The 13,071-nt window shown below is 40.1% G+C and overlaps 3 protein-coding genes across 5 annotated transcripts in view; 2 read left to right on the top strand and 1 right to left on the bottom strand.

Moving 5' to 3' along the window:
* Positions 1–170: 170 nt before the first annotated feature.
* Positions 171–13,071, bottom strand: part of imp4 (IMP U3 small nucleolar ribonucleoprotein 4) — a 196,496-nt gene continuing 183,595 nt past the window's right edge. Inside the window, exons 2-10 of the mRNA XM_051422380.1 lie at positions 6,553–6,571; positions 5,190–5,298; positions 4,996–5,079; positions 4,776–4,885; positions 2,293–2,425; positions 1,585–1,739; positions 1,395–1,489; positions 1,229–1,302; positions 171–561 (exon numbers count right to left, since the gene is read on the bottom strand). Of these exons, the coding sequence (XP_051278340.1) occupies positions 449–561; positions 1,229–1,302; positions 1,395–1,489; positions 1,585–1,739; positions 2,293–2,425; positions 4,776–4,885; positions 4,996–5,079; positions 5,190–5,298; positions 6,553–6,555 (876 nt within the window). The 5' untranslated portion in view covers positions 6,556–6,571 and the 3' untranslated portion in view covers positions 171–448. The remainder of the gene's footprint in view (positions 562–1,228; positions 1,303–1,394; positions 1,490–1,584; positions 1,740–2,292; positions 2,426–4,775; positions 4,886–4,995; positions 5,080–5,189; positions 5,299–6,552; positions 6,572–13,071) is intronic.
* Positions 7,079–12,907, top strand: si:ch211-102c2.4 (uncharacterized protein LOC568178 homolog). 2 transcript variants are annotated; one of them, XM_051422407.1, is made up of 5 exons: positions 7,084–7,310; positions 8,179–8,466; positions 9,799–9,888; positions 12,442–12,462; positions 12,562–12,907. In XM_051422407.1, the coding sequence occupies exons 1-4, from the start codon at positions 7,274–7,276 to the stop codon at positions 12,447–12,449; spliced, it is 423 nt and encodes a 140-aa protein (XP_051278367.1). In that variant the 5' UTR covers positions 7,084–7,273; the 3' UTR covers positions 12,450–12,462; positions 12,562–12,907. The 2 variants fall into 2 exon arrangements, with proteins under 2 accessions (XP_051278366.1, XP_051278367.1); XM_051422406.1 differs by lacking the exon at positions 12,442–12,462 and having other exon boundaries at positions 7,079–7,310.
* Positions 9,895–12,435, top strand: LOC127375945 (uncharacterized). 2 transcript variants are annotated; one of them, XR_007887463.1, is made up of 2 exons: positions 9,895–12,150; positions 12,248–12,435. XR_007887463.1 is itself a non-coding variant. In XM_051422385.1 (2 exons), exon 2 carries the CDS (start codon positions 10,847–10,849, stop codon positions 11,564–11,566), a length of 720 nt encoding a protein of 239 aa, XP_051278345.1. In that variant the 5' UTR covers positions 9,895–10,690; positions 10,821–10,846; the 3' UTR covers positions 11,567–12,435. The 2 variants fall into 2 exon arrangements, 1 of the variants encoding a protein (XP_051278345.1); XM_051422385.1 differs by having other exon boundaries at positions 9,895–10,690; positions 10,821–12,435.

Raw genomic sequence — 13,071 nt, forward strand, 5'->3', positions numbered from 1 at the left:
GCAGCAAGGATGTACGACTACTACTTAGTTATTTGTGTTAGTATAAGTAATAAATAAATGTATTGTAAGTTATAGAAATGCAGGGTTGCACTATTTATACACTTACAGTATATATATTTGTATATATCATTTTTTTACTATAGGAAAATCCACAATTGAACCAACACAGGTCATTAGAAATGCATTTTATTACAAAACAGCACAACAGTTCTAATACCCTCAGTAAAGTATGTGTTGGGTCCTACAATAGGTCTATCAAAAAAGGTTCTCTTACTTGAAAAATAGTCACTCATGATGGGTATGATGCAGTTTTATTACCCATTTACTGTAAATGTGACCATAATTGTTGACTATGGGAAACCCTTGACTTGAATTGATTACATTTCTCAAACAAAACCTCCTCAGTCATTTTAGAAACTCCATATTTTAAGTTCATCTTCATCAGTTCCTATTGCACACTGAGGAACCTCCTTTTCTTCGCAGTATGTGTATATGCATGGTGACGCCACTCAACGTCTGCGGTGCTCTCATTCTCCAGGGTGCCCAGTTTGATCATGTACACTACACAAAAGAACAGACATATACATTTTACAAGTGGTACAGAACAGAGAACTTTCAGTATTTTCTTTAAAGATTTTACAAACATTCTAAAAAAATATTTGTACATTTCTCTCAATCTCGTATTTCAGCTTCTTGAATGATGTATTTGTTTGTTTTTATCAGTTTTTCTCCTGTTACGATTACATTTATAAAAGGGGAGGTATCTTAGCCATTTTTGGCTTTAAGCCTCTCCTGCACATTGTTCAGTTTATTTGAAATGTTATTGTTATAGGAAAGTGCCCCAGAATTTCCTGAAAACAGAAATCGCCACATTCCACAGTGGTTATTTTTCTTCATTATTCATAAATCATTACCTCATCAGTAAATCATTTTCCATTTCTGCTCTTGTTGAATAGTAGTTATTAACAATGACAATTTTTCTTACATAACACTAACTTCTTTCATAAGCTTCTTCTAATTGGGTTTCACTGGTCCCAAATTAAAAAGGACCAGGTCGACACTGGTGTCATTAGACATTAGTCAATGTAAATTTGTATCATGTTTATGCATTGAAGAGATAGACCAACATTAACACTGGGAGTAAAAAAAGCTAGCCTGAGCAGTAGTGGATCTTTGAGGTCCTGATGAACCCAGAAAGAGAAAAATCTCTTTATCTACCAATACTTACATCTCATTTCAAACCGGGGTCCTACTTCTGTCAGCTCAATGTTCTTGTGGTCGGTTTTCTTGTAGGTGTGATGTCTGTAATGTTCAAAAAAAAAAAAAGTAATTACTCATATATCGTACCGTTTCCTCATATACTGTATGTATGATATTTACACTGAGGGACTGACCTGAAAGTGATGAAGTCCTCTTGGTTGGCAAATGTGATTACACGCCTACTGTCCTCCTTCGGCACTGGAAAAAGATACTTGAGGATATTGGATACCTGTGTAAGAAGAATTAATTAGTTGCACTCACAACCAAGTGGTGAAAGAGAATATCAATGGCATGTGTACAGTGCACAGTCCAGCACTCGCTCACCCTCTTGCCGAGCCGCGACGTGAAGTTGTGAAAAATGAGGTGGGGGTAGGCCTCAGACATGGTGCCTATGTCTGGAACATCGTGCCTCATTACCACGTTGTAAAGAGTGAAATAAGCCGTTGGTCCAAAAGGCAAATGGCACACCACCAGGCCATCTATAAACATACAGGAAGAAAAAAAAGAAAATCAGACACTCCAAGTGCAGTTTCTCTGTACCGACTCTATTTATAGGGTGCACTCCGTTTAAAATCACATTATACCACTTGTAAAATTTTATATTTTTAGCCATGGGAGTGGTATGACAATAGGTATAGGGCTGTGTAACTGGCAGTTCTGGCTAGGGATGTCACGAGAACTGATGCTTCAGTACCAAGTAGATGCCAAAATTTGGAATACTATATATATATATATATATATATATATATATATATAAAAATAATAGTACTTGGTTTTTTACAGTACCATGCAATATTTTCGGACCTGGCGGGGCTGCATATAAGAGTGTATTATTTGCTTTTGTGCACAGTGCTATGTCGTCAACTCCCTCCACACCACTCCACTGTGCACTGTGCTCTGTCTGTGTCTGTGTGTGTGTGCAGGAGCTCAGGCCCTATATATCAAAACACTTTAGTTTTGTTCGTGATTGCTACCTGTAGCACAGCTAGAGGGACAACCTGCTCAAAGCCAGAGACCAATCAAATGTTGTACCTGGCTGTCCTCTTGTTTCATGCACGATGACAAGGTCTGTGACGTTGTTGGCTTTGCAGGCTCGCACGAGGGCAGCAATCTCATGATTTCCTCTGTTCATGCGCTGGGCTCCAGGGAACATCAATTTCACTTCCTGTAACAAGTTATATACATCACAGGTTATCCTCAGCTCTCTTCCATGTTTCCTATTACTCCCCACTGTCAGTCTGTAATACAGAAAAATCAGTGTTTGAATATTGGCCCTACTCTTTTCTCTGAATTTAGGCTCTAAAAGTTTCAGAAACTTTAAACTTCCAAAGAAATAGGTCATGTTGCCAAGTGTGGACAGGCTTACTTTATACAGAGAATGTGTAACTTAGATGTCTCTGTTGTTCAGCAGTTACTTTTGGTGGCTAACCTCAGCATTAGCCACCAACAGTTCCTGTAGCTGTAACACATTAATGACTGTGAGCAGCAAACTGCAGCCTTATACCGGCCCCAAATGTGAATATAGGATTATCTGTCTGTGCTGCCATGGAGTGACAACCTGATAGGCTTTAGTCCATCTATGGCCCTGACAAGAATAAAAAAAATATGGATGAATGTATTGTTATTATTAAGGGTGTAACTGTTCCGAAACCGAGTCACAAACGTCCACGGTCTCGAGTTGCAGTTATGTGTTCCGGTGCTGCGTATGTACTCACACACACGGAACTTTTAGTTTGCTAGTTTTTCCCCAACGTTTTGGCAGTGTGTATCAGCTGTAGCATGCTAGTTTGCTAAGCTGATGAAGTATCGCTAGACCACTGAACTGGAATGTTTCCTGCATAGTTTTAGCACACGGTTCCAATGCATCCTGGAAAACCTGGAAATTTAGAGATTAGTTTTCCACTCGTGGAAACAACTGGAATTTGATTAAAATGACCAAACATCCTGAAGATAATTTATCATTGCATTTTAGCTCCTCACTCTCATAGCAAAACAACATAAGTTCTACTTGATTGGAGCTGTTACTTCTTGGCTGTGTCCGTAATGTTATGGTGAGAGGAGAACTGTAGTAAACTGTAGTGTATTTTCCGGAGACCGCAGTGGAAAAATGTGCTGTGGTGAGACGAGCCAAGCGCTCCACAAAGCAAGTTAACGCTGATCACATACCTGTAATAAACCTGAGACACTATCATTAACACTACATCGTAGAAAAAAAGTCAATACTAGCCCTACTGATAGAGGATATGGCTGTTTGTGAGTAAGGGCTGTCCTGTATTATCAAGAAAAGGTCCTGGAAAACGTTCTGGAAAAAGAGTGGGAACCCTGACAGCAAAAAGAGACCAAGATTAGCGTCAAACTGTGTGCAGACATTGACAACTGAGCTTTTTTCTGTGAAGACACTTCAAACATGACAACCTCAATGTGTCAATTAGCAGAACGAGACAGGGACAGAGCTGAAGGCAAGTCCTTCTCCACACAGCGTTCAGCCTCTCACTGCAGATTAACACCAAAGTAGTAACTAATGCTACAGAGTGTTTATCTCTGTGGATGAGGGGCCATACTCTGTCTAGAGTAGGGGTCTCAAACTCTTTTTCCTTTAAAGAACAGCTCAATGTGGTAAATGGTAAATGGACCTGTACTTGTATAGCGCCTTTCTAGTCTTCCGACCACTCAAAGCGCTTTTACACTACGTGCCACATTCACCCTTTCACACACATTCACTCAGTGATGGCAAAGTCCATCAAACAGAAACTAACATTCATACACATTCACACACCGATGCACGGCATCAGGAGCAATTTGGGGTTCAGTATCTTGCTCAAGGATACTTCGACACTTCGTGGTGGGAGAAAAGATTAGTGGACGACCCGCTCTGCCACTGAGCTACAGCCGCCCCATTTAACCCCAACTAAATATTATTTAATTATACATTTAATATTGGAAACTTGATTCTCCATATGTTTAATGGTCTCACATTAAAATGTGTTCAGACGACCTGTTGTGCTGAGAGAAACACTCTCTAGGTCATTCTAGTAATTCATTCTACCAATTTAACAGTCTCCTAATTAGTTAGTAAAAAGTAATACATTGTTCTTTATAGGCAACCTCTAAGAAAATGATTATTTTATTTGGGAATTAAACACACAAAATAAAGTGTTACTGTAAATTCTGAATACATGTAATCCAGGGAAAAATCCAAAACTGTCATTTTCAGATTCTGCCTTCAGGAAACCACAGTCAAGTCTACTGTAAATATCCACACACACACACCACACACACACACACACACACACACACACACACACACACACACACACTTTATCATGGTGAGCGAGAAGCTGGCCCATTCATAAAACAAAAAACAACAACAAATTAGCTCTGAGTGATGCACCGACCATCACGGCTCGTTTACATCATTTTGTCTGCGCTCAGCAATCGACGGTCAGTCTGACAGTCTCTAGTTCCATCTGTTGTCCTAACCAAGCAGCTCCTCACAGAGTAAAAACCGGCCTTACCTTGGCAAACATTTTGAGTCTGGAGCTGGGGTCCCTGGATGTGGTGACCATGAGCTTAGGATCTTCAACTCCGGCCCATTTATACTCATCATCCATGTGTGAGCTGACACCTGCACAGAGAGAGATCCTGAAGATCAACATAAATGATTATACTGATGCTTGGACTAAATGGGATGGACACAGGATACTATTGATGACAAAAAGAAATAATAACACCAGCCTTCTGCCCCTTCATCGTCATACTCCAGTAGTTTCTGTAGCTGCAAAGCTTCTTTGCGTACCTCGGTTGGCAGAAGACGATTTTCTGCAGAGGAAAAAAAAAGGGGGGTTTGTGATAGGATCCTTTACACGGCTGACCACTTATAACACACAATGCTGTAAGAAGAATGGAACATAATGATCATGCCATCCTACCATCAAGTGCACCCTTCAGCTTCTGTTTCTTCTCCTCAATGGTTCGGAGCCTGTCCTCTTGAGCCTTCCTGTACAGGTACTCTCGTCTCTGCCTCACCTCTCGACGCAGCTAGAACAACATTACACCCAATGACCTCAAGCTAAGTGATACAGGGCCAGGACCATTGTGTAGAATTCACTGACTGCAAGCAACTGAATACAGCTCAGCCTTCCAAGTAAGCCTCAATCAATTTGTTTTTCAATTTGTACTGTAGTATTAGCCAATATGCAAAGTTCAGGAACAGAAATTTGTATAGGGAAGGAAAGAAATTGTATCAGAAAATCTCTTCATTGACTATCATATAAAAAATACTGATACCTTTAATTGGAAAAATGCTTAATATCAGATCCGATAATTGGTCTATTCCTACTTCCAAGCATGTAGGAGAAACTATGGTGGCCGCAAAACTCATGAAAAACATAAAAGGCCCTGTCCAGAGCCAGTGTTTGGTCTGTCCATTCTTGTTTCGATAGCAAATCTGAGTTTATATGCCAGGAACCATGTGAGATCGATTTCTATTTCTAGGGGTAATGTTAGATGGTGGCACTGTAACAACTTAAGAGATGGCATGGTGTTAAGAAATGCTCCTAATAAAATAAAAAGGCTAACAATAGTGCATACGTTTTTCTTACTACATTCAAATTATGAAATAATATTTTCCACTCAATTTGTATAATATATTGTTTTTATTATTATTATATAAAAGTCTTTCAAAAATGTTATTCAATGTGTGCAGCCATAGAACAGATGAGTTATTTCAGTTCAGCCCATTTCCGCCAATGTGACAAAGAAAAAGATTCTAGAAGTCTTAAAGAAAACTTTCTCAGTATTTTGACTCAGTATCTCAAAATAATTACTTCTTACTAGTCTCTTTGACAGCTACAGACTTTGTGATACAAACGTTAGTTAAGTCATTATTTTGAGATGCCCGGTCAGATATCAGCTTTAAATGAACGTTAGCTGCTATTTGACCTCATTTTAAATTGCCGTTCTGTGAGTCTTCTGGGCCAAATTATTTCTATAATTAACTATTCCAAAAATATAGCTAGCAGATTATGTTAGCTACCGTAAAGTGTCACTACACAATACATTACACACACACACACAAGTCATTCCTCAACAACATCTATGGAGTTCAGCAGCAGACTGGGCTGTTTACATACAATGAGGCTATCAGGCGCACACCATTTATTTCTAGCTATATCTACCGTTAGCTAACGTTAGCTTTCTATATGAAACTGCGTAGTTCGCTAGCGTAATTCCATACCAACATATTGAATTAACTTCATGCTCATAATCATTTTTAATCCGTTTTCTACTTACCATGATTTTTCTTCAGCTAACGTTAGTAACTAACTAGCAGGCAAGCAGTACTCACATGGAGATAGAAAGACATGCGTACAAGAGTTTCCCTTATTGGCGAAAAGAGGAGCCAATGAGAGCGCTCGATACTGACCTTTCAAAATAAAAGCCCAAGGATTTGGCACAGAAAATCCATCTTTGCTCACTGTGGAGCAAAAAGTGCAACTGTAAACAAGAGATGCACCTTTTGCAGTGGTGAGGGGAAACTCATGGGACATGTATTTCTGGAATATTTTAATGTAACTTGATTTGATTTACAGAAGAGCCTTTCAAAAAAAAGATTGAAAAAGATACACTTGCATGTTTTACATGACATACATAATTAACTTTCTTAACATTTAGCAAAATATCACATTCACAAAATGTTATGGCTTAAAAGATTATCCCCTTCTTTTATACTTTTATAGGTACTTGTTTTCTTGTCGTATATTTTATTTGTTGTACAATTTGATTTATTTTTATCGTATTTTTATCATGAAGTATAAAGTATATATTTCCAAAACGTCATTACTAAGTTGAGTTAGGAAAAAACTCTTTCTGGGTACAAGTTATAAGACATCATGTAGAGAGCTGATAATATCTCTGTGGGTTGACACTTCCTGAAGCTCTGTCACTAAAAAAATTGTTTCTCTTCCTCCTAACTATATCTGACTTGAGCACAACTACTGTCAGTGCTTCGATTATGCATCCTCTAACTTTGATATTGCTTTTGGCTGCAGGTAAGTGAAGACCTTCACTATGATAGAGAGCTTAAATTCAGAGGTTCCCTTACAGAGTTTAAAATTGTGACTACTAGATTACTGGACTGCTGTATTTAGCCCAGTGCCACTTGCTGAAATTGAGTGTAAAGGGGGTGCAACTGCCTGAATCCACAGCATAATGTAGTGACAAAGCCAGTTAGCATATTGTCTCCTGATATGCCAAGTTTTTCTCTTTTCTATTAGCTACCACCATGTACTTGATGTATCGGGTTCACGTTCAGGTTACTTTATTTGTGACTGTTGGTAGATTTGGTTTGCAGTAAAAGACAAGGCAAAGAATATGACAGAGCTAAAGCAGCTCTGCCAGGAAGAATGAGCTAAAATTCCTCCAACGATGTGCAGGTCTGATTCACAGCTACAGGAAGCACCAAGGGGGGGGGGGTCAGCCAGTTAATTCTAAGGGTTCACTTACTTTTTCCACTGCTATTTTGAATGTTGAATGAGTGTGTTCAATAAAGACATGAAAGATCAGAATTTTGTGTTATTTATAGACACATTATGTTTGTCAATACCCTTGACTTAGATGAAGATCAGATCACATTTTATGACAAATTTATTCAGAAAACAATGAAATTCCAAAAGGTTCACATACTTTCTTGCCACTGTAACCATCCAGAAGGAAGGAGATGAAATTCACTATGCAAAGGGTAGGAGTCTTCATTTAAAAATTGAGCTGGTATCCACCTTGACTCATAGTGTAGTCAAACAGTAATATGAGTATAGTGAATAAGGGAATAAACTGTGACAATTGTGTTTTAATGGTTAGGCTTCTTTTGTATTGTATTGTATTGGTGGAGGTTATTCACCACTAAATGACTGTGTGCAGGTGGCTGTGAGGCACTGTACAGGCAGAAGCTGACATGTCCCTACGAACTGAAGCACAAGAGCCTGCCAAGGGTTTGGTGCAGGCAGAGCTCCAGCGACTGTTGCGTTGGCCTCACCTTCAGCCAGGGTGCCCACTTAGTGGATGAAGGCAAACTGGAGGTGACCCAGGGTCCAGACTCCTTCACTGTAGCGGTGCTGATGCCAAGCCATGGAGAGGGAATGTACTGGTGTGGTGTGCTGAGCGAAAATGACACCATCATCAAGCTGGCTGAAGGCTACTTTCACAAATGTAAGTAGAAGGAAGCCTTTAAATGTTAAAGGTGCTGTAAGTAGGGAGACCAGATCCCAAGAAACCAAATGTGGGACAGAATGTGTTTGTGTGGGACAATGTTGCTGAGAGGTAGTCTAAAAAAAAAAAGTATGTCTAATTAAAGCTAGAGTAGGTAACTTTTATAAAAATAATTTTTTGTCATATTTGCTTTCACTATATCCTGATAGTGGTACATGAGACTGATCATCTGTAAAAAAAAAAAAAAAAAAAAAAAAAAATCAGGTTTCTCTAGTTTCTCCTAGTGCTCCTAATGGCACTTGCAAGAATCCACCAGGCCTGAACGAAAACAACCAATCAGAGCTGAGAAAGATAGTTGATTGTTCAGTCTCATTCCCAGGGATGTGAAATACACGACTGCAACTGTACCACATTAAGTAAATACAGTATTAAAAGGAAGGAAAGGAAAGGGAAGTTTTACAGTTCTTTTTAAGGTCTCATGTGATAGTTCCACCAGCTTATGCTATCTGCATATCTTGTGACTTTGTAGTGACTCAATTCTACCCGTTGGGCGTAGTGTAGCAAAGATAGGTGACAGGTTAACCTGCACTTGACCCACGACTGCGCAGTTTGATTCCCGTCAAACACAGCCCCATGTTGACAGCCCATCCTGCTTTCTTCACAGCCACTCGATAAAAACCTGATTTTAGAAAAGTAGCTGTCCTGCAGTTGTTTGTCTTTTGGAAACTAGAGCCAAGCAAAATGTAGGACATTGTCTCAATATGTGAGACGTGGGACAAGGGATAAAAATGCTGTGCATATAGTACCTAGCTGTGCTCAGAACAGTTCAAAACTAGGAGTTTGAACATAGCTGGTTCCCTGTTGGTGGAAAAGGACTAAAAGAGGCAGCCCTCAAGGGCAGGCAGCAGAACTTCGGTGTGGTCATAGGGAGGGGAGAGGGGACTTTAAACTTGGTGGTACCATTTATATAAAGGAGATTGATTTAACTTACTTTATTCAGATCAATTCTATGAACACATTTTAAATAAGTTTGGAGAAATGCTGCAGGTGAGTGTAACTTCAGTCAAATAAATGGAATTGGTACAATTAACTTAATTTACCCAAATTACCTTAACAAGAAATACTTGAGTTATTTCTACTCAAATCAAATATCTTTCATATCTTTGGTAAACTTAGATGGTTTAAGGCGATTGGTTTCCTCAAACAGTTAGGGTAAGATATAAAGATACAGTTTGATACAATAGCTTAAGTGTTTTACACAATAATCATGTTGTTTAGATTTTTCACAATACCCAAATCTCATTTACATTTCTTTGCCATCCCCCCCTGCAGCCTCTGGAGCTTATATCTGGAGTATTACTCGCTGGATTCTGCTTCCTCTGCTCCCCATGCTGACCATATTCACCAATGTTTTCTTCAGAAGTAAGTCATTCTGCTGCTCCACCAACAAAGACAGACGTGTGCATAGTTCACACACATAGTGCAAGTTTAGGCAGTCATATGGTGAACAGTAAGGAGTACAGTGATCACAAGTAAACATAAATACCACAAATACCACAAATACAAAACAGCAGCGAAAAACCCCCCCAAAAAACTTTGGATTGCATGAGGGAAAGCTGACCTCCGTCTACTGTATACACCAAGTATTACCTACAGTAGACGGAGGTCAGCTTTCCCCCAGTTTGGAGAAGTAGACAGGAGTCCTGGCACAGAAACAGTGCGATGCACTGCTGTGGACGGGGGGCTGCAGAAAAACATCTAAAAATATCTATATCAGTTCAAAGATACTCTGTATTTAGAATACTTTCACCACTTTACCGTGCTGTCAGCCCTTTCCAACGGGAAACTGAAGCACTTATATCCATCTATTCTCTCTTCAAAGCCACCAGACTAAAAATAGTAATTGTACTTTGCAGAAGACGGGAGTTGCTGGTCCACCACTGCCAAGAGTGTGCCATTTTGACATACATTAGTTGGGTAAACACATGTGTCACCAACAATACTAATTAAAGCTGCAGTAGGTAATTTTTATAAAAAATTACTTTTTGTCATATTTGCTGAAACTTTCACTATATCCTGACAGTCCATGACATAGATCCCAGTTGACTCTTACAAATCTCATGAACACTAGGAGGAGCCAGAGAGACCTGATTTTTGACAGATTATCTCCTTTGTGTACTACTGTCAGGATATAGAGAAAGTTTCAGCAAATATGACTGAAATGGTGGACATGGAGGGCGACTGAGGGACTGCAGGTCTGACACTGTGGTCAGTAGCACGGGAGCGCCGCAAGGGACCGTGCTCTCTCCGGTCCTGTTCACCCTGTACACGTCGGACTTCAAATATAACTCGGAGTCCTGTCACGTGCAAAAGTTCGCAGATGACACGGCTATTGTGGGCTGTATCAGGAATGACCAGGAGGAGGAGTACAGGAAACTCATTCAGGACTTTTGTCACATGGTGTGACTCCAACCACCTGCGCCTCAACACCACCAAGACCAAGGAGATGGTGGTGGACCTCAGAAGGCCCAGGGCTCACCCGGAACCTGTGACCATCAATAGTGACCATGTGGAGTTGGTACAGACATACAAATACCTGGGAGTACACCTGGATGATAGGCTGGACTGGACTGCCAACACAGACGCCCTGTGCAGAAGAGGTCAGAGCCGATTATACTTCCTCAGAAGGCTGGCGTCCTTCAACATCTGCAAAAAACTGCTTCAGATATTCTATCAGACTGTTGTGGCGAGCGCCCTCTTCTATACAGCAGTGTGCTGGGGAGGCAGCATTAAGAAGAAGGATGCCTCCCGTCTGGACAAACTGGTGAGGAAGGCGGGCTCTGTGTTGGGCACAGAGCTGGACAGACTGACATCTGTGGCAGAGCGAAGGGCGCTGAACAGGCTCCTGTCAATCATGGACAATCCACTGCATCCACTGCACAGCACCATCTACAGGCAGAGGAGCAGCTTCAGCGACAGGCTGCTGTCACTGTCCTACTCCACTGAAAGACTGAGGAGATCGTTCCTCCCCCACGCCATCAGGCTCTTCAACTCCACCCAGGGGAGAAAAACTCTAAACTCCAATATGTCTGCCCTTTAGTTAACTATACTACCTGACGCAGTGCACCCTGCATTATGTGACCACTGACTGACCGACACTACTTATGCACCTTAGGCCTTTCAAGCACTGGATTTGACCATGCACCTTAGGACACTAGCCCCATGCTCGTTATTTAGCTATTTATTCTACTTTATTCTATTAGTTCTTCTAAATTGACCTCCTCCTCTTATTATTATTATTATTATTATCAGTTTGTGGATACTGCTGGAAACTGTGAATTTCCCCTTGGGGATGAATAAAGTATCTATCTATCTATCTATCTAAAAGTTACCTACTGCAGCTTTAATGCTCTGTTCCATTCAGGTCAAAAGTCAGGGTGCTGCTATTGTACTTGTTGGCTCACTGGAAAGGCTCTGCTGCAATAAATGGAGATAACTTTCATTAGCTTGATAATAATTGGTAACATCTGTGTTTACCATACTATTTTTCATCAAAATGGCTGCAGTGAAAACGATCTATAGCTAACATAAACAAACTAAGTGACAGAAGCAGTGGTGGACCAGCAACTCCTGTGTTCTGTGAGGTAAAATGACAATGTTTGGAAATGGCTGTCTGAGAGCAAGGTAAAGTGAAAATATTCTAAATAAAGCATACACTTAAACTGATATAGACTTTTTTAGGTTGGTCTGTTTTATGTGGCTATAATACATTTTGTTGCAGCTCTGTTCGACATCAGAACATTGCTTAGCTTCCATGCCGGTACTCCTGCTGTCTGCTTCTCCAAACTAGGGCAGGGGAGGTAACAGACTGATTATGGAAGTACCTCATACAGTCTTACTTCAATAAAGCCGCACTACTTTATACAAACAATTTACATGTTGAGGAAATTAACTCTCAAATAATTCTTTTCACAGCAAAATAAAAACACATGTAAGGTAAAATGCTGCCCATTTTTCATGCAACAAAATTACAACAGAATTCCAACATCATGGATTGCTTGACAGCAACTGACTATTTTTCCTTTTTTTCTTCAGAAGGAAGAGGAGCCTTATGATGATATCACTGTGAGCAGACCTCTGACTCACTCACAGCATGAGAATGCAGCATCTTTCTGTGAGCGGGAATAAGGGGGGAAATGATCAAAGGCACTCCACCATATTCTAGTTTTTTTTTCAGCATCAATAAGAGACTATAACAACAGGCACCTTCTTTACTGTTCAGCAAATAGTTTTGCACCTGGCAGCAAAGCCATGCACAGAATCATCCACGTCCCCCCTTACATATTAGGACATATACAAATAGTCTGTCTGTATGTCTTTTGTGCAAAAAAAGTGTAACTTCCACAATAAAATCCTTGAACTCCTTCTACTGCACTAAAAATTCTACAATCTATGAATATGCAGATGTTGTTCATTTCCTGTCGTCAGGGTTCCCATGCATCCTAAAATACCTGGACATTTAGAAACTAGTTTTTCAGTCATGGAAACACCTGGAACCAAAAATCATGGAAATAATTTAGGATACTTTTCCTGCATAAACGTGGG

The sequence above is a fragment of the Dicentrarchus labrax genome, unplaced genomic scaffold (assembly GCF_905237075.1).
Source record: "Dicentrarchus labrax unplaced genomic scaffold, dlabrax2021, whole genome shotgun sequence".
In the NCBI taxonomy this organism is placed as follows: domain Eukaryota; kingdom Metazoa; phylum Chordata; class Actinopteri; family Moronidae; genus Dicentrarchus; species Dicentrarchus labrax.

Coding starts and splice junctions, on each gene's coding strand:
- si:ch211-102c2.4 (XM_051422406.1), top strand. CDS start 7,274: ATGCATCCTCTAACTTTGATATTGCTTTTGGCTGCAG. Junction 7,311..8,178: donor GATATTGCTTTTGGCTGCAG/GTAAGTGAAGAC, acceptor GACTGTGTGCAG/GTGGCTGTGAGGCACTGTAC. Junction 8,467..9,798: donor TGAAGGCTACTTTCACAAAT/GTAAGTAGAAGG, acceptor CCCCCCCTGCAG/CCTCTGGAGCTTATATCTGG.
- LOC127375945 (XM_051422385.1), top strand. CDS start 10,847: ATGACACGGCTATTGTGGGCTGTATCAGGAATGACCAGGAGGAGGAGT.